This window comes from Nannospalax galili, unplaced genomic scaffold (assembly GCF_000622305.1).
Source record: "Nannospalax galili isolate Female #2095 unplaced genomic scaffold, S.galili_v1.0 scaffold346, whole genome shotgun sequence".
NCBI lineage: Eukaryota > Metazoa > Chordata > Mammalia > Rodentia > Spalacidae > Nannospalax > Nannospalax galili.
The window spans coordinates 9,224,836-9,245,787 of NW_008357637.1; the positions used below are offsets into that span (position 1 = coordinate 9,224,836).

Genomic DNA, 20,952 nt, shown 5'->3' on the forward strand with positions numbered 1-20,952 from the left:
AACAGGTACCAAGCTCTACTGCAATGTTCCTGAAGAGACTAATGATAACACACAACTAGTTATCAATAAGTTATTTTTTCATATAAAAATGTTCTTAGTCATAACATAATGTTAAGATAAAGCTAGTTTAAAGTAATTCTACAAGCGACAGAAAGGAAACAGTGATGACAATTCCAAAACAAATACATTATGTAAAACACCTTAATGATAAAGATGATTATCACACCTGTACTCAATACATATTATGTGTCACTGGGAAAATACAACAGTTTAACATAAATTTAATCTGTGTATTATTCAAACAGACCACAGTGAGATTAGCAAATGCTCATGGGAAATGTACCTTTAGATAGGAAGTGTAATAAAAGCTGTTACAGAATTTGTAAAAAGCTTTGTAAGAGTAGAGAAGACTGGGTGGCTGGTCTGCCCAGCATAAACACACATCTTGAGTCTTGAACAATAAATGGAAAATTCACTAGACAGAAAATGAGGAAAGAGAAAAATCATGGATACATGAAACAGCACCAACGTATTTGAGAAAACTACAAATAATTGTGTGATTGTGTGGAAAGTTACAGATGACAAGAGTATACAGAACTGAAAGATGGTCTTCTAGACTATTCCAAGGAAATCGAACTTGATCTGGGAAAACAGGCCTGACAAGACTCTGCCCTGCACTCTGTTGTGAGGAGCAGCAGTCAGTTATCTCTAGCTTCCTCACCCCCAGGTGTGCACCTCCACTCCATGGATGGTGCAATGGACAAAGACATGAGTCTCTAAGGTCTCAGAACTATCTTCTCAGTTGTGAAGTTAAGGCCAACAAAGATTATCACTTTAAAATGGATAATGGTGAAAACGAGCACCTGTTATCATTGTGATAACGCAGTTTAGGAGCCGTGGCAAAAGTTGAATTGTACAACAGTGAGGCAATGGCAATGAATTCTGAAGGCAGTCCAATTAAAGCAATCTTGGCAACTTTGAAAATGTCTATACAAACAACGGTTTCCCTTGGGGGCTTTGGCTGAAGTGGGCTTAAGGTTGAAGTGCGGTTCAAGGGCTGAACATATTGGTTGACAGCGCCTAGTAGCTGTGGAAGCAGATGCAGAGTCAGAAGATGAAGAGAATGGTGTGAAACTCTTAAGTATAGCTGGAAAGCAACCTGCCCCTGGACGTGGTAGCAAGGTTCCACGGCAGATGAAGACGATGATAACAATGATAAAAATGATGATGACGACGACGATGATGATGGGAACAAAGCTCCAGTGAAGAAATCTATACAAGACATTCCAGCCCCCAAATGCAAACACATCAAAATAGAAAGGAAAAAGATTTAAAACGATCAATACCAAGATCAAAATGTTAAGAATCCTTCAAAAAACAGAAAAAATTACTAAAACACCAAAAGGACCTAGTTCTGTCAAAGACATTACAGCAAAAAAGCAGGCAAATCCAGCAAAAGGTAGTTCTCTTCCCAAAGTGGAAGCCAGTTCTTCAATTATGTGAAGAAATGCTTCCAAATGACTGCCAGGAGGTTATTCAAGATCTCTGGCAGTGAAGGATGTCTTTTCAAGAAAAGAGTTTAAAGGGTGTGAAAGTTTCCATCTTACTTCATGTCTGTAACAGCTGATATTTGCTATCCTTTTTATAATGCAAAGTCAGAACTTTCTTTGACGTGTTTGGTAAATATTGTCCAGATTCCACTGCCAAAAATGTATTGTCTAAAATACTTGGTTAGTTTTTAAGGATGGAACTTCACCCTTTACTTCATTTAAATAGGTATGAAATTTTATGACAGGGCACAGTTATGGTGGTCAGACATGGGAAGTCAAAAATATACATGTGAAATAATCTCAGTATTTCAATTATAATTTAGAAAAGAGTTAAAGAAGAAGGTTTCCTGCAATCTTTGTACTTTTGAGGATTACTCTTTTCTACAAGTCTGAAGAACAGCAAGATTTAAGGCATGAAAGAGATAAATTCATGTTTGCATGCAAAATATAAATATTTAACTTCTAATACTTTATAGTCTTGTTAAATTTAACATTAGCATTCAAACTTTGCCTTTGTTTTCTAAGCTGCATATCTTCCATCACTCCTTGTATGTGGTCCACATTTTCTTTATTTTCAATGGTTACATCTTTTCCGTAGGCCCAAGATGCCTGATTGGAGATCTGATCCAGGAGACCTTGACCTTTTTCTCTCAAGCCTTGCAACCCCACATCTAAAACAAAAGATACAGGATTTAATCTCTTTACAAAAGTTATTTTCCCTCCCTCACATAAACCTCTCAACATGTAGACATGGATTCCAAGTCTAAAAGCATCAGACATGTTGGTCTGGAGTCCTCTGAGTATCTCAAGCAGCAGAACTTTGTTAAATTGGGGCTCCAAGTGGAACTCTCTCTGATGCCAAATTCTCCCTAGAGGGAATCTTCAAAACATGAATCTCTTAGATTTTTGGTCTTTTTGAGATAGGGTCTCCCTGTAGCCCCAGCTGTCCTGGAACTCACTATGTAGACCAGGCTGGCCTTGAACTCACAGAGATCCACCTGCCTCTGCCTCCTGAGTGCTGGGATTAAAGGCGAGTGCTGGGATTAAAGGCGTGTGCCACCATACCCAGCTTAGTTAATAACTACTTTTAAAAACTGAAAGCAGGAATTATGAGAATTCCCTATTTCAACAAATATGAATTTTCTATTTTTTATTTTGTGTTCCTATTTTTAGGACAAGAATACAAATATTTTGTTTTAAAATGTTTCCAAGATTCAGAACACTCACACAATATAAAATCAAAGTAAAAGGGCACTGAGCCCTATGAGGTGCCACTGCAGTGCACATGCTGTGGGAAGCACTATTCAAGCTATTTGGATTCTAAATTAGATATATGGATAAGGGTTCTCTTTAAAGGAGAAGTGTGGCTCAAAGAACTGATATCTAAAACCACATTTAGCGCATGACATATGAACCAGGTCTTATGCCTATCACCTGCTAATTTAACAAAGGCTGCCAGTACCATGTCAACATAACAATTTTTTTTTTCAAACCAATTCCTTGAAGTTGTTTTCACAATTAATTTGGTTCAATCATGTGTCATCACTTTCTACTAACTCCCTCACTTAATTTTCTTTATCTTCCCTCCCCATCCCTCTCAATAGACAACCCCTTCTAATTTTTACATTCCAATCTAGGAAAGTTCACTACATTTCCTACTGCAAAAGCTTTTAAAAGGTCTTGATATCAAGTTACAGAGCCAGGTTAATAAAACTGGACCATACTTCCCTGAGATATTATCCCCAATGTGGAGAAACAAATTCACAGAATCAAAAACCATTTTTTCACAAGGTTAGAATATAGCAACGACAACAAATTATTGCATAAAACACAGTTTGGGGCAAACAGGGTTTACCACAGAACACTCCACAGCTAATTACGGCTTCTACATGAATTACAAATAACTGTTCCTGGTATGTGCAACACATGGCACCTGTAGATATGACCGAGGAAACAGGACCGTGAAAGGCCCAAGGAAGGGAGGAGTGACTAATCACATGAGAAAATAAATGTTTTAGCAAAAATTTTAACCTCTAGGGGGAAGAAAACCTTTTAATATTACTTTTCCTGTATTTCCTACAAATAATAATTAGTTCAGTATAAATTAACTGTCTAACCACAGCAATATGTTTAAAAAGAACCCTTATGTTTCAGCATTTTTAAAATCTGCTTACCAACACTTTTCAGCTTCTCTTCAAGCAGTTTTAAAGTTTGCTGAATCGATGCTCCATCAGCTGGTGCTACATCTACGCACAACATCCCTAATAAGCCATCCAACTGCTGAGACAACTAAAGCAGAGGGACACCAAAGAGATAACCCTGATGTCATCACATCGCAAGTGTTTAATGATTAATGAGGTTTATCTAATGAGGTCATCACAATTACACTTGAAAAGACTATGCTGTTAAAAGACAAGGACGAACAATCAGACTACATGCTATCTAGACACAGATGCATGCACCAGGGAGACAGAGAAAGACATTCAGGTCAGCAGAATGGTGACAATCACTGATGGTTCCATTTCTATGTTACAAAGCATATGTATTGAGAAACTTTCAGAATGATATGTATCTACTAGCTTGGAACACTCTAGTTAGACAATAGAAGGTTTAATTGCATGCAGTGTAACAAAATGTATTTTTAATCAAAGAATTTTATTTCATTACCTCCACCAGTGAATTACTGTTCCAGAAAAATAATCACAAGGCATGCAGATCTACAAAAGTTTTATATAGACTGTTCAGATCACTTGAAGATAAGAAAATCATAACAGATACTTACATCTTGGGCTACACCATGAAATTCAAGAGCTGCCTGTAGGAGATTTTGCCTAAATTCTAGTTGACTGGCCTGTCGATAGCAAACATCGCTAAGCTGTTGTTGCAGAGACTTCAGCTCCACAAGATCTTCCTCGTCCCCAGCATTCAAGAGCGCTGCAATCTGCTGATTGAGCTCCACATACACTGCAAACCACTCCTGTAACAGGGATATTGCAAAGCAAATTGAAGGTCAAATTAGCTTCTGAAGGGCCTATTTTGTAATTTCTCAAGATAAGGAACATAAATATTTTTGTAAGGCAAAATTATTTAAATAGAGAAGTCTGTTTTCATCAAACCCTTGCAACTCGATCCGCCTATCAGAACCAATGTCTCCTGCGCCTTTCTAAATGGCCTGTTCTTTCCTGTTCTTAGGGAAACCTGTTCAAACTCAAAGAACATAACTAATCTGCAGTTCTCTCAAACCAATCATGATTTGTCACCCAACATATCACAAGCCTGGAGCAGGTTTGAAGGTAAGCTCATTCTCCAATACTTCCAGATGGTCTCGTTTCTGCTCTGAAAAACCCCCCTTGCCACTAGATCTCACCATGCCAAACCTTCCCCACCACGGGCCCCTCAATCTAGAGAGGAGTGGAAGGCACCTGCCTGCCTCAGCACCAACTTTAGTGTAGACATCTATCAACACCAGCACCTGAATTTGTCTCCCTGACTCCCTCACGTCCATCTCTATTGTCTACCTCATCTCAGCTGCCTCCCTTAGCTGCCTTAAAAACTAGCTGTATACTACACAACACAGCTCCCCAAACCTCAACTTCATAAATTTCGGTACTGACACCAATTCTTGTTTAGCACAGTCACACAACCTCATGGGGTTCATTATCTACTGACCAACATGTTTCACCATTCATAACTTGGTCACCTCTTGTTCCTTCTTCAATTCTAGCTCAAAAGCTGTTCACACCTCCACATACAATCCATGCCATGCCCTGACCACCTTCCTTCCAGACTCACCACTTACCTCAAACCTGGTTTCTCTACCTACTGTGACTGTACCAGAGAACCTTCAGTGGCTAGGTTACTATAGCCACGTGCTATACAATGGTGGCCAGTGACAGACAACAAAATACAATGATAGTCCTACAGATTAGCTAGTAACATCATAGTCACCTAGACAAAATCACCTAAAGATACCTTTCTCAGAGCTTGTCCCCACAGCTGAGTGACACATGACAGTATGGCAACAACTCTTTAATGTTGTAATGAACTTTTAGACCTTGGCAATGCTCTTGACTGTTTTCTCACTCCTTAAATCTCTAACTCCCTTTAAAAACCTCTTCACTTGTAGCCAAATATTTGGTCTTTTCTTCAACTTAAAAAATAAACTTATAATTATTAATGTATATTACTTATACACATTAATGGGTTTCAGAATTGTGACATTTCCATACATTCATACATCCTGCTTTATTTTTTGATCATGCCAAAGACCTCACTTCTTTTTTTATTATTTGAAAATTTTTAAATTAGCATATACATTATTAGGTTTCGTTCTGGCAAACCCCTGAGCCCCAACTTGGGGGTCTCCCAAACCCTCCTGTGCACAGCCTCCCCTCCACTTCCGTGTTCCTTGGATCTTATTGTCCTCCCCTCTTCTTTCTCAACCCTTCTCCCCTGTGCTGTCCTCTCTGGCCCTATGCACACAGACACCCCCACTTACATACACACAAAGACTGTGAACTAGGATGGCAGAGAACATCAATTTTTAAGACCTCACTTCTTACTTCACTAGAAAGAAATGAGAAGTCCAGTCTTTCAACTGAGAAGTCTGAGCTCTTCTGAGGGTCTGCTCTCTGCCCTCAGAGCTGTCACCAGGCTCCCTGCTTCTGTGGCCAGCACTCTGCTCTGGGGATCTAGCCACTCTGCAGCTGCCTACACAAGCCTTGCTTTTGCAATGATCTTGTCTGTCTCTTCCATCAATTATTTTTCTTTCTGAACTTATTATTAGGTATTACCATTCAATACTTTAAAAAAAAGATTTATATTTCACTTTAACTATGTGTATGTGTCTGGGTAGGGGTACATGCACATGCGTGTGAGTGCCAGAGGCACACTGTATGCCCCTGGAGCTGGAGTTAGCCACCCAGCATGATTACTGGGAACTGTCCTCTGGAAGAGTAACACTCCTAACAGCTGAGCCATTTCTCCAGCTCCCTAATTCTTTTTCAACTGAATTACCTTCATCGGCATATAAATAAGTTGAAATATATCAAACAAAATATACACGTCAGGATTTCTACACTTTAAGATACTGTAAGATGCCAGGCACAGTGGGAGACGCCTTTAATACCAGCACATGGGAAGCAGAGGCAGGTGGATCACTGTGAGATCAGGGAAGGGTAGCCTGGTCAACATAGAGAGTAGAGAGTTCCAGGCCAGGGAGACACTGTCTCAAAAAGACCAAACAATAAAAATAAAAAAAGACAGCGTAAATTAATGCCCCCCCCCGCCATACACACACACAACCTCACGCACGACCTCTTACAGGCGTTCTCTACGCTCATCTTCTCTCCTTTCCTATTCTTTTTCTGAATTTCTCTTCATCAGGATTTTGTACTTCCCCTTCTTCTTTAGTCAGTCTTGTCAACCTTTCATCAGTATATCTTGCTGGCTCAACCTTGTGAACAAACCCAACATTCCCAACTGAATGTTAGCAAAGACTCTACCACCTAAACTGTCAAGACATTGTTCCATTAATGGTGGAGATGCTTGCCTACTTTAGTGGTTATTGTAGAAACATAATTAGATAGTTAAGATACTTTTATTAATATTTATATTTTATGTGCACGAGTCTATTGTCTGCATGCATCTAGTACACCGGTGTCATGCAATGCCTGCAGAGATCAGAAGAGGGTGTCGGATCCCCTGGAACTGGAGTTAAGGACAGTTGTTAGCTGCCATGTGGGTCCTGGGAATGGAACCTGGGACTTCTGCAAGAGCAGCCAGTGCTCTTAATGGCTGAGGCATCTCTCTAGCCCCTATTTAGAATACTTTAAAAATACAAAGTTATTACAGTTATTGATGAAGCATGGTTGTTTAAATATTTTTTCCATTTTTGCTTATTTGAATGTGCATGCATACATGTGCACATGGGTGTCTACCACTGCTCAACATGTGTGTTGAAGTCAGAGGACAACTTGCAGGAGTAGGTTCTTTCCTTTCTGGGGACAGGACTCATCAGGCTTGACAGCAGGCACCTTTGTCCAGAGTCATCTCACCAACCCAAGCAAGGATCATTGTTTTAATGTGGAAAATACCTAAGAAAATTACTGTTATATTCTCAAATAGGAAATGATTTTATTGTATGATTTACAACACTTGGAAATTTCGTTAGTGCTCTGACTAAATGAGTCTAATTCCTGAAAACAAAGTAGCAATAATTCTAAGCAAAGCAGTAAACTAATGGATCAGCATTCTAGGACACTATTTATCAGTCAGAGCTCCCTGCGTCAGTTCATCTGGTGTACATCAAAGCACCTAAGCTCTTTGGTCCCTATGGTGGGGCACTATGATGCACTTTTTAATAAGCGCCTATGTATTTATGCCCATTAAGGTTTTAAGAACCACCACTGTGCAGCTGATTTCCTTTTCCTTTCTGAAGACAGGTTCTTGCAACCTGGCCAGGGATGTAAATAAGTCAGAAGAACTAGTATGCCTCAAAAAATCAATATGTTGAGTTAGAGATACTTGTTTTACTGATTCATATAACTGAGGTTGTCCTAACGACATAGTAGCCTTTCTAGGCTAGGAGACAGGGAAGAACTGGTTTACATAATATGATACACTTAAAAATTAATCAAAGTGTTTCCTCCCAGAAAAGAGGAATGTAGAGTGTATTTGACCTTAGGTGAACAGGCTACATCTGGTTCACTCTGGTCTATCTCAGCTATACATCTATTATGTAGAAAATGATTCAATTATAACAAAATGAAAAAGCACAAAATTTGGGGTTTGGATTAAAACCAGTAAGTAGGAATTGAGCTTAAATGTTCATAAGGACAACAGCAGTCAGGACCTCACTGCCAGCAGGTTTGACTGGTGATGTCCAGATGGTGGAAAGAGGAGCATTTACACTAGCTTTCTCATGGAACAAGAACCCCAATTCAGAGGAAAGAACACTGCCAGATCAGTCTACAAAGGCGATCACCCACATAATACATATCAAGGAGAAACGGGTCGTGATTCCTTAAGCAAATGCGCGGCTGTTCCTATTACATGGCACACACCAGCAGCATGAGGCCTTGGTGGCCAGGACACCCACAGAACGCTCAACAGGCTTCAGAGACTACTCTTCCCCACTCTGGTCAAATGATTCCTCTCACATTCACTTCACCTGAAAGATAAGATTAGATTAGGTATTGAACTAAAATACTATTTTTAATGTGTGTGTTTTGGGGACAGTGTCTTGTGCCCAGGCTGGCTTCTAACTTGCAATTCTCCTGCCTCAATCTCCCAAATGCTGGAATTACAGACATACATCTCTACACCCATCTTAAAGTATTTCAAAATTTGTTATCAGATTCTGTAATCACTACCATACACCTTACTATTTTTTCCTGTTGTTATAAAAACTGAATGAATTTCTAACTCATATAATACTTGACAAAGAACTATATTTAATGAATACAATGAATAACAGAATTAACTCTCATTTTCCCATATATTAATCTTAAATATCCAAATAAATTTGAGCTTTTAGTTTTATTTCTCTATTAGCTTTCATATGGAATTTGAAATTTGATACTTGACATCATAGTTTAATGCAAAATGGTACGCTTTTACCAAATTCTATCTTCATTAGCTCTCAATATTTGAATTCTGCATTCTGCGTGTCAGCCTCCCTAGTGCTGGGAATACAGATATGAGTCTAGCTCATGGATTTTTTTAATTTTTTTAAACGTTCTTTTTGAGACAGGGCCTCCTTATAGCCCCAGCTGGCCTGGGACTCACTCTGTAGACCAGGTTCAACTTCACAAAGATCTTCCTTCCTCTGCCTCCCAAGTGGTAGGTTAAGGTATGTGCCAGTGAATTTAATTTTCCCATTGCTTGTTTTTAAAAATTGATTTATTTTTATTTTGTGGGTATGAGTGTTTTGTCTGCATGTATGTAAGGGCACCCTTGTCATGAAATGCCCACAGAGCTCAGAAGAAGGTATTGAATGCCCTGAAACTTAGAGCTACAGAAAGTTGTGAGCTTCCATACTAGTGCTGGGAACCAAACCCAGGTCCTCTGCAAGAGCAGTCAGTGCTCTTAACTGCTGGGCCATCTCTAGGCCTGGTTGCTTGTTTTTTCAGTTAGTTTCTCACTATGGATGACCTGGAACTGGCTATGTGGACCAGGCTAGCCTTAAACTCATGGTAATCCTCCTTCCTCTGCCTGGGATTGCTGGTGTGTGCTGCCCAGAAAAGAAAGTTTTTAATAAAATATTAAATATTAGACTTTTTTTTTTTTTTTTTTTTTGGTCTTTTTGAGACAGGGTCTCCCTGTAGCTGCCTGGAACTCACCCTGTAGACCAGGCCGGCCTTGAACTCACAGAGGATCCTCCTGCCTCTGCCTCCTGAGTGCTGGGATTAAAGGCATGTGCCACGACTCCTGGCTTAAATATTAGACTATCTTAAACATCATGTACTAACACATTTATTATCAACTTACTCTCAAGGTGACAATGCAGTACCACCTATTGATCAAAACAGTGCACTCTTGTTTTAAACCTTATTCTAGAAGAGAGAACTTCAAAACTATTCAATAGATGGCTGCTGAGAGAGAGAGAGTCAGTCTGTTTAAGGGTCAGACTCTTGGTAGGTTGACCAAGCTCCAATGGATAAGACTCAACAGAAGGGCATTTGGGGACATAGGTTTGACTCTATAGGCAAGTGTGTATGTGTGTGTGTGTGTGAAAAAAAGAGAGCATGAAATTGGGTAGGGGTACAGATGGGAGAGAGGATCTAAATTAAATAAAAATATATAAAATTCAAAAAATTTAATTTTTAAAAAGCTATAAAACAGAACAACAACAAAATAATGGAAAGAACAGTGTGATGAAGTTCCAGGTCCCACCAAGCTTCAGCAATCTGAAGTTCATGGCCGACTTTACTTCATCCACACTCCCATCCAGTCTTTCTCCAACTTCCAATTTTACCACAAATCCCAAATATCATTCATGATTTAATAAAATGAAATAGTTGATAGGCCATCAGAGTTTCTTTTCTTTGAGGACCATGCCCATGAATGCAGATGTCAACTTACATACAAATGGCCCTAAGTACTAACAGCATCAAAAGAACTAAAACACAAACAAAACACACGTTCTCTTAAGCCTATCCATGGAACTGAGCAGATTTCTCTAAGAGAGAAACAGAAAGGATCCTGTGCAGGCATGAGAGGTCTATTTTAATGCCAGCCAAGTATAAACAGGCTGTCAGTTTCTACATCTATAAAAGAATGTGGTGGTATCTGAAGAATCTACATTTAGACAATCTACATACCAGCATGTGGTCCTTTCTCATTTAAAAGCTTTGCATACAGATTCAATATCTAAGTCAACCAAAGCATACAGAGCCACCTACAAGCACTTTGCTTCTTTAATTTAATAACCTTGTAAAGACAAAATTACATGTGAATATCTATGTGTATAATTTACAACTTTATCCATACTATATATAATATACAACGGTCTTATCAAATCCATATGAATCTATATAATATGTATATAATCCACTTTTTAACTATAATTGTTTCTTTAAATTTTTTTTTTTTTTTTTGTGAGTGTGTGTGTATGAGTATATGTGAGTGCACTTGCGTCATGCAATGCCTGCAGAGATCAGAAGAGGGCATCGGATCCCCTAGACCTGAAGTTATAGTTTGTTGTTAGCCATCATATAGGTGCCTGGGTCCTCTGTAAGAGTAGCCAGTGCTCTTAATTGCTAAGCCTTCTCTCCAGCACCTGTTGGTTACTTTTAAAAATAACATAACAAACTTGTCTTCAGGATCCTCATGTCACAAATCCTCACCAAAAGGCTTTCGTAATTAGATCCACTTAATGAAGTCTAGAATTCTCTATGGCAAATACGGTTCAAGAAGTAAATAATGAACAAATTACGTTATTTGTACGAATACAAATAATGAACAAAATCCAATTATAATAATATGTTCTAGAATAATCCACCAGGTTCAAATAAATCACAATTCCTAATTAAAAAAAAAAGACTCAATATCACTACATAACTTTAAAAAGTACCAAGTGAATTAAAAGAATATAACCTCGGGAATAAGGCTTATAAATTAAATATAAATTATCCACTGTGACTTTTTTAACCATAAAAGAGGAAACTTTGTTGGAATCTGTGAAATGCATAAAATATATACACATTCAATTATGGAATTTCAATTTTAAGTCTTTTAACTTCAAAATTATTACTGACCAACCTTTGAGTCTAAGGATGGAAATAAACAGATTAAAATTTTCTATTTCCAATTTTACATTTAATCCATTTAAAATTACCATAATAAGGAGCATGGATTGAGGGAAAAATGTAAGCCTCCTTCCCACAAGCTGGGTACCTACTTTCTCATCAAGACCAGGCCAACTATAACACAGCAGGCGCCTAACAAATACCAGTCTCCTCCATCAACCACGTTTTAAGTTCTCTTGAACAGTCATTATCTCCAATCAGTTTAAGTATTAATTTATTTCCCAATTCATGTCTGATTTGTCTGACTGTACCCTTTACAATTAGAAGAGTAAATCTCTAAATCAACAGAGACTGGAAGGACATTTCGCATTCTCTGCTCACAGCTCCTTAGCTGTTTAATGTAGTGATTGTGGTGTTGCTCTCAGCATTTAATTGTACTGTACACTCCCAGTAAAGCAGGAAAGGGCCTCTCTGAGGATTGCAAAATGAAAGTGTCATTGAAAAAGGAAAGGGAGCAGGAAGAACAGAGGGAGAGACAGAGAGAGTTAAATGAGGCTTAAAAAGGGGTGGACTATGATCAGAATATTTTATATGCAAGCATGAAAATGTTACAATGAAACCCACTATTCTATACAATTAATATATGCTAAAAACAATTTTTAAAAAACCTAGAAGTTTCCATCACAGGGAAAACTGATAAGGAACACTCATTTTGCTAATACTGTAGCTTTTAAAATGTCATCAAATTGGACGTCTATAAAAAATAATTAAACTATGTTGGAGTCAGAACCAAACTATCACTGATTATGTACAGACTAAGCAGTCAAAATGTACTTTAAGACCTCTAAGTAGTCAACATACTGTGCTTTGTGTCCTAGACCAAAGTTTATAAGAATCAGCACTCAGTACCACACAGGTACTGATGATACCCATGGAAGATCACACTGTGACTTGCAAAGGGGAAAGCTTCTCACACTGTGCTGGCTCTCAATTTCTTCATGCTTCTGCTGCAGGGCCTGGGAAGCCCGAATAGAGTCACCGATCCCCCATTGTGCTCTTAGTTGTTCCGATCCAGGCCCTTCAAGCCAGTTCACAACCTATAAATGAAAAGTTGAGATGAAAATTCAAAACAATCAAAAGCTTTTCAAATGCTCATTCTATTTGGTTTCCTCTTTTCTCATTCCTCAAGTATTTATCATTTAAATTCTTTAAATTCTCTTGCACATCAGGCAGGCAGTAAATGTTTCATTTGGAATCACACAGCTATAATGTGACATAATTTCCAAAAACGTAACTTTAGAAGGATGTATACTGTAGCCAGGCTGAAAGAAAACCAGAATGCTTTCATAAAAGAGGATTAAAATTTTACTTATAAGAGACTCAGGGAATGATAGGATTCAGTGTTGGAAAGGACATCAGAAATGACATTGGTCAAAGGTTTTTATCTAACACTTAAGAAAATTGAGTTTCAGAGAGATTGCATGACTTGCCCAAGGTAACAGTCTATCACTGAGACACTAGGACCAAAGTCTACATCAGTCCTGACTCAGTAGAATGTTCTTTCCAAAGCATTGATGAAAGCTGAGTTAATTGACAAATTTAAAACATGATTTTCTCACTTTAGTAACAAACTGTAGACTGAGACTACTGTAATACCCTCTAGGTGTCATTGAAGGATAAACTGCACATTCAGATCCAGAAGAAGTCCCACAAAGTGTGCACAGAAGAATATAGGGTAGGGGACCAGGATGACAGGACCCAGCGCTCTTCCTCTGTAGAGTCCCGGAAGCAAGTGTAAGGAGGTAAGAACCATGTGGGGCAGACATGGGAGTCATTCTAGCACCAAAAGTTCATATCCCACAGGGTCATGTCCATCATCCAAACTCGATGTCCAACACTGTAGTTTCCATAGGATAATATCAGTTCAAAACCAGATTTTAAGGTAAATTTTAGTGCAGAAAAATTGCCTAGTAAACGGTGACACTCCAATTTTTATCAGGTGCTGAGGGGAACAGGGCAAAGGTTGGATTCTCATTTAGAAGGTTTTGTGAACTCTACCTCATATTCACACTGTCAAGTGTCACAGAAAAACCAGCATCACCAAGCTTTATCTGTCATTATATCAGAACACAGAATTCATGAACAGATGTGTGGTTATGGCCTAAAGCAAGTGTCTCTACTGCTTACTGGTATGGGCTTACAACTGTGAACATGCCTTGTCTCCTGTAGTGTATTCTAATTATCACAGTGTTGACACTCACTTTTAAATGCCTGTGCATTATTTTTTTTTGTAATTATATAAATATGCCACATAGAGAAAACACAAAAACATTCCCATCTATTAATGTTCAATGCCGTTTTTCCATATCATTCTAGATTTATTTGGTACTGATAATTCTAAGATCCAAGTGACTTCTAGGAGCGAGAGATGGCTCAATGGTTAAGAGCTTTTCCAGAGGACCCTAATTTGTCTCCCAGTACAAACATCAGGTGGCTCACAACTGCCTGTAACTCCAGCTCCAGGAAGATCCAACACCTCTGGGCTCTGCAAGTACCTGCACACATGCACACATGTATACATACACTAACACATAATTTAAAAAAATAAAAATATTTTTAAAAACAAAGATCCAAGTGACTTTTATATTGTGATTTTCACTTAATACTAAACTACAATGCTACAGTTATTTTCCATCTGGCAAATAACATAATTTTCAATGGGTTTACAAATTTATTTATTAAGCAGGTTGACCTATTTGTTCATCTGCTTGCTTGCCTGTCTCTCCTGTCCATCCAGTGAGTTAACCATTCAGCAACTGACTATGCCTTACTAAGGTTTACTTCAAATAACTATTAACATCTACCTTGAAGACTGTGATTGTGCTCTTGTATGTGTAAAGTGTTTCTAATTCCTGCCAATTCTAAGAAGTTATAGGATGAAAAACACATAGCAGTCATATATAGCATTTTCTCTAATTTTGTTTTATCTTCTTTGGTAAAACTTCTATTGGACCTTTTTTGTTCAGTTGTGAAAATGGTAATGGCGACTGGTTTACATTATAAAACTGTACTCTAAAATACGTACATCTATCTAAAACACCTAATTCCCAATTTTAACTGTATTGTACAAGAACCTTTGCGAGGTATTCAAAATATTGTTTTGAAAATACATTGCAAAAGTTTGTATACCACAGGTGTATGACCTTCTTTTGTAACTTGTTTTTTATCTTCTTATATTCCTTAATATATTAACTTCTACTTTCTCCTTTAAAGTTGAATACTAGCATGCAAAACTCAAAAGCAAAAGTCAATGGACTGAAAAAAAAAAAAGTCAGAGGATTACTGCTGAGTCACTGGATAAACTGTGTTTGCTTTCTTCTGGCTGAACTCTGTTGCCAAGTTCATTGTAAACTCTATTGACAGGTACTCCCTAGAATACAAAGAGGTCTCTTCCTCAACATCCTGGCCACCTCTTTAATCTTCTGTGTGAGCTGTCTCTCTCAGGGCAGGGTTCTAGGACAACTCAGACGTTGGCAACTTGGGTTTAGAAGAAAGTGCTTAGCACAAGTGTGGATTCTGGCTCTGTTCCCACTAGTCTCAGGACTGTGGCTCCTCTCTAATGAGGGTGCCCGGGGCTGCTGTCGGAACATGCAGTCATTCCACAAAAGACACTTGGCACAGTAGATTATGTTAGTAACTCTGGCCTCTGCTTTTCCCACTTTTTTTCTGTGGTCCAGCTCCTCTCCTTTCATTCTTCAGAAGTTTGTCTCTCATTTGCATTGTCCAATAAGCTTTACTGGTTTCCTAAGAAAGTATCTGTATTAACTATTACATCTAATACTTTTAAATAGGGAAATAAAAAAAGCAAGTTTGAAGGAAGCCTATGCACACTTTTAAACAATTTCCTACTTCCTTTTGAGAATCAATTATTTCTCAATTATTACCACGTTATGAGCAACGATTTGGAAATACTGAGATTAAATGCATTTTATTTTGTATAAATATGTGTGTGTTCATGTATATGAGGTTTTATTTTGTATAAATATGTGTGTGTTCATGTCTATGAGGTTGAATACAATGGGCATGTTTGTGGCTAGCCACCTTTTTGTGATACAGAGTCTCTCACTAGCCAGAAACCTGTCTTGTAGATGAAGCTGGAATGGCCAGTGAACTATAGGGTTCTGCGTGTCTGCCTCTCCAGGCCTGGGGCTGTGTACACCACACTTGTCTTTTTACACACAGGTACTTTACCAACTAAATTATCACTAGCCCCTAAAAATGTATTTTAAATATTTTAAATAATTATTTTACTATGAATATCTACATTATAAATTAATGAAATCATCTTACTTTTTTAAACAAACTAATAATGTACTATGTATAGTTTTTAGCAACCTAATATAACATCATTAAACATTTCAACTTTGATTTTGGAATACTCTGAAAACAAAGAAAGTTATACAAATCATGGCAACTATAATAAGAAAATGAAACACATGTATTATTTTGATTACATTTAAAAATTTTTATTTCATTTTATGTGAATGTGTGTATTGCCTGCATGTATGTAAGTGCACCCTGTCATGCAATGCCCGCAAGGTCAGAAGAGGTCATCAGATCCCCTGGAATTGGAGTTATAGAAGGTTGTTAACTGCCATGTGGGTGCTGGGAATTGAACCCAGGTCCACTGCAAGAGCAACCAGAACTCTTAACCACTGAGCCATCTCTCTAGCCCACATGTACTATTTTGAATGTGTCCCCTAAAAGTTCCTGTATTGGAAACTCAGACCCCAACACAGCCGTTTAAAGAGATGGGAAACTATACAGAGAACTAGATGAACATTGTAACAATGGATTTGTTAGGAAAGCAAGTAAGCCTATTCATCTTGCTGAGTGACTTGTCCTTTGCTCTCTCTGTCTCTTTCTCAACCTGTCTTAACACTCAAACTCTTGCCCTTTCACCTTCTCCATGTGTCACCCAGCAAGAAGGTCCTAAGACATTAGATCTGACCTTGGATTTTCCTACCTTCAGAACTATAAGAAATAAGTCTTTGTTATTACTTAATCTACTGTATTGGTATAGCAGCACAAAATGACTATGATAGCATTTAGAAGAGTCATAAACTTAGAAATGAATTTTAAATAAAGGGAGACATCTAACTGACACAGAAACCCAATTACATGGTCAAGTGTGCATACAGCTTTAATGCATGTAGAAACTGATTTTCCTTAGTACGCAACATCATAATGCAGACACAGAAAATGTATTTCTAACAAAACAATGCAAACTGAGGTTGATGCCCCAATAAACAAGTCTATTTAAATGCAATAAAGATGATAGTTTGCCAAACTATCATAAAAATTTCAGTCACATCTTAGTCAATCTGAATGTTAACTTACTGCAAAAACAGTTCTATGTACAGTCCTTAACAATATGACTCCTCCAACAGTTAATACATTTTTATGCAAAGTATAACCTTAGAGACGTATCCTTAAAACCTACCAGGACAAATATTTGCATGGACCAAAAGTGTTTATGACTATCCAATATTTTTTCCTGGCTAACTGTAAAGACCGCATGAGGAACTATCACACAGCATGAAGGCCAAACCAGGCAAAGGGTCTGTCAAGCACCTGACTGGAGAAAGGGGATAGGGATTGAGAGCATAGCCTCCAGCTGTAAACATATGCAACTCAGAGTGCATCCTACTGAGCATCTATGGTTCCTCTCTATAATGGAAGAAAAGCACATGGATTACTCGAAACATAAAATCTGCAGCTCTGACAGAAATTACTGCCACAATAAATAATGAGACAAACAACAGAACATTTCAGTGCAGAGGCACTGTCTCCCATCCAGAAGCATGTAAAATCTAATTTTTACCTTCACAGCAGCAGTATGGAGAATATTTGCAAACCCCACAAAGTCTGTTACTGTCAATTTGACTGTGGGGAATTTGACTGACGATCACCATGGTGCAACTTAGCACACAGTTTATCTATCAAAGCTATCGATTCCCTGTGCACTATGTCCTCAATGATATATCAGCAATTCAATTTTCACTGATTTAACATAAACAGATATTCACTTTTATGATTATTTTTATGCAAACAAAATTTCCCCGAAATCTGCAAGACAGTATCAATGTTACTCTAGTTAAATTTAAATCTTTTTTCCAAAGGAAATAGAGCTGTCCTTAAATTGTAATCTGTAAAAAAACACTTCAAGAAAACACTATATGGTGAATATTAATGCTCCAATTTACCTATTGTCTTCATAAAGAAACTGAATTGGGTGTGGTAGCTTATGCCTGAAATCCCAGCATTTGGGAAGCTGAGGCAAGAGGCAGGAGAGCCATAGGTTACCCTGGGACACTGTCTTAAAACAAACAAAAAACTAAAAACTTTTAGGGATTAGATAAGAGCTCCCAAATACTTTTGACATTTTTGGTCTTTGGAACAGAGTGTGTTGCTAAGAGGCCCAAGGACATTTTGACTTTTAGCCAAGAAACTGGCTACATTTCTTTGGGGTCTTTTTACCCTAGCTGCCTAGCCAATTCCTACCTCCTATTCTTATCATGCCATCCTCTGAAGGGGTTACCCAAATTGCCAATAGGGAATCAGGCCACAGACTGCTCTGGCTTCTTCCACACTGAAGAGGGAGGCAGGGTGAGGGAATTGGGGTACCCCTTTAGTGGGTCTATCTAAAACCTCCCAAATTGTCTCTTCAGAGGGGCAAATGTTAGAGTAGCAAAATCCTCATAGAAAAAGAAGGAAGGGAAGGAGGGACAGAGGGAGGGAGGGAACAAGAAGTTGTCAGAAAAAAGTGATGGGGAGATATGGGAGGTGTTGGAGGGGAGGGAGTGGGCATGGATTTGATCAAAATACCTTATATGCATGTATGAAATTCTCAATAAAGTTTTTTTTTTAATTAAAAAAAAAGAGGGGCTGGAGTGATGGCTCAGCAGTTAAGAACACTGTTCTTGCAGAGAACCCAGGTTCAAATCCCAGCACCCACATGGCAGCTAACAATGGTCTATAATTCCAGTACCAGGGGATTTTACGCCCTCTTATGTCCTCTGTGGATACTGCATGACACAGCTATACTTACATACATTCAGGGACAATACTCATACACTAAAATAAAATTAAATAGGGGCTGGAGAGACGGCTCAGTGGTTAAGAACACTGACTGTTCTTGCAGAATACACTGTTTACTATCATCACCATCATTGTAAATCATCATCTCCTTTATTCAATTTCTTAATTGGGTTGGGCCATCATTTCAAAAATGCATTTGTCATTACATCATTAAGTCCTCTGTTCCTATCATTTTTGTCCCTCCTATTTTAGCAAAGAATTCATGCTCATGAATCTTACCACTCATGTATTCTCTGCTTAAACCCAACTGCCAGAACTTGTAAATACCGTGCATTAAACATGAAAATATCTTTTTGATCTTCATAAAGTCTTACTAAATAAGTATATTACAATTGTTATAACCATACAACTGTTATTATTCTTTTATTGAGAAACAAACTACACTATGGAACTGTCTACCAAGGTCAAGCTGTTTGGGAGAAGGGTAAAGATTCACACAGCCTGGGTTCAGAATCCAAATCCTACATCACTATGCCATTTCATCTTTGTGGTTTTCACAGGCTAAAGTTTAATATACTAATGTGTATATAGAAAAAGCACATACAATTAAATATATGCTCAAAAGTCTTTAGTTTGCATGTGATTAATGTGAAATAAAAGCCTCCATGTTCTGCCTGAAATTTAACATCTTCCTTTCAAATCTTTCTTCCTATGACATCTTCTAGTCTAGACAGAGGTCAGCAAACTATAGCCTGCAGACCACACCTAGCCCATCACCTGTTCCTATTAATAAAGGTTTCCTGGAGATACGCTAAGGACATCCATTTATGTCGTGCTCTTACATGACAAAGGCAGACCAAGTAACTGTAACTACAACAGAGACTGCACGGGCCACAAAGTTTAAATATTTCACCTTTATATAAAAGTTTGCTAATAGCTAAACTAGATTTCTAGGGTGTCCAACCTTCTGGCTTCTTTGGATGAAGAATTGCCTTGAGCCACATATGCCACAGGCACCAAACCTGTTACCTGTAGATTATGAGACCACATGTTTATTTTGTGTTACAAGTGTGACACAGGGAGCTGTCCTGGGCTGTATGCAGGTTGGACATCCCTGTGTTACGTTATACACAGAACAGCTACCATCAGAGTGTTAGCTTCTTTCCAAACACCAGCCTTTCAACAAAGGCATTATTACATCTGTGCCAATTAATAAAAAAAGAAAGAGAAAGGATGAGGAAGAAGAAGAAAGCCAGATGGAGCAATTCTCCAGTAGGTAAAGAGGTATGACTGGGAGCACACAGCTGGGAGGAGCATGAGCTGGGAAGGAGCACATCTTTCAGATGGATGCTCTGTAGACCACTGTGAGGTGAACTCTTACACATTCCTAGAGGTCAAGTCAACTGCTACTTCTTCCTAAGCCTTCTCAGCCACAGCAGCCACAGAAATAATCCTGCTATAAACTCCAGAGCACACTAGTCCTTTCCTTGTGAAGCTTGGGGCTTTTTCTCTTTAAGTTTATCAACAATCAAAGCAAAATAAGACTTTTATGTCCTGTATAAAATCTAGCATGATGCCTTAAACATTTAACAATCACTTAATAAATATCTAGTGAATCAATAAATCTAGACAAAAAATATTTGGGTATTTTAACCTTGTATTTATATTTATTATTTTTAAGTGTGTGTGTGTGTGTGTGTGTGTGTGTGTGTGTGTATAGCACATGAGTGCAGGTGCCTGTGGAAGCCAGAAGAGGGCACTGGATCCCCTGAAGCTGTAGTTATAAGAAGTTGTGAGTCTCCTGATATGAGTGTTGGGAACTGAATTTGGGTCCTCTGGAAGAGCATTATATTATATTAACTGTTGAGCCATCATTTCTTCAGCCTCTCAAGGTTGTATTTTTAAATAAAGATTTTTAAATTATTTAGTAGATTAAAATCCAATATAATCTAAAGAACAGAAATTTCTAGTATTTAGGTATTTTAGATTAAATTCTTCATGAAAATCAATTCTAAAATTAACTAAAAATTCAAAATTAAATAATTTAATGC

General features: G+C 38.0%; 1 protein-coding gene and 1 pseudogene across 1 annotated transcript in view; one reads left to right on the forward strand and one right to left on the reverse strand.

Annotated features, from left to right (window-relative positions):
• Sestd1 (SEC14 and spectrin domain containing 1) overlaps positions 1-20,952 on the reverse strand; it is a 72,146-nt gene that overhangs the window by 11,902 nt on the left and 39,292 nt on the right. Inside the window, exons 9-12 of the mRNA XM_008855344.3 lie at positions 12,775-12,897; positions 4,333-4,527; positions 3,725-3,839; positions 2,062-2,221 (exon numbers count right to left, since the gene is read on the reverse strand). Of these exons, the coding sequence (XP_008853566.1) occupies positions 2,062-2,221; positions 3,725-3,839; positions 4,333-4,527; positions 12,775-12,897 (593 nt within the window). The remainder of the gene's footprint in view (positions 1-2,061; positions 2,222-3,724; positions 3,840-4,332; positions 4,528-12,774; positions 12,898-20,952) is intronic.
• LOC103751795 lies at positions 363-2,052 on the forward strand (annotated as a pseudogene).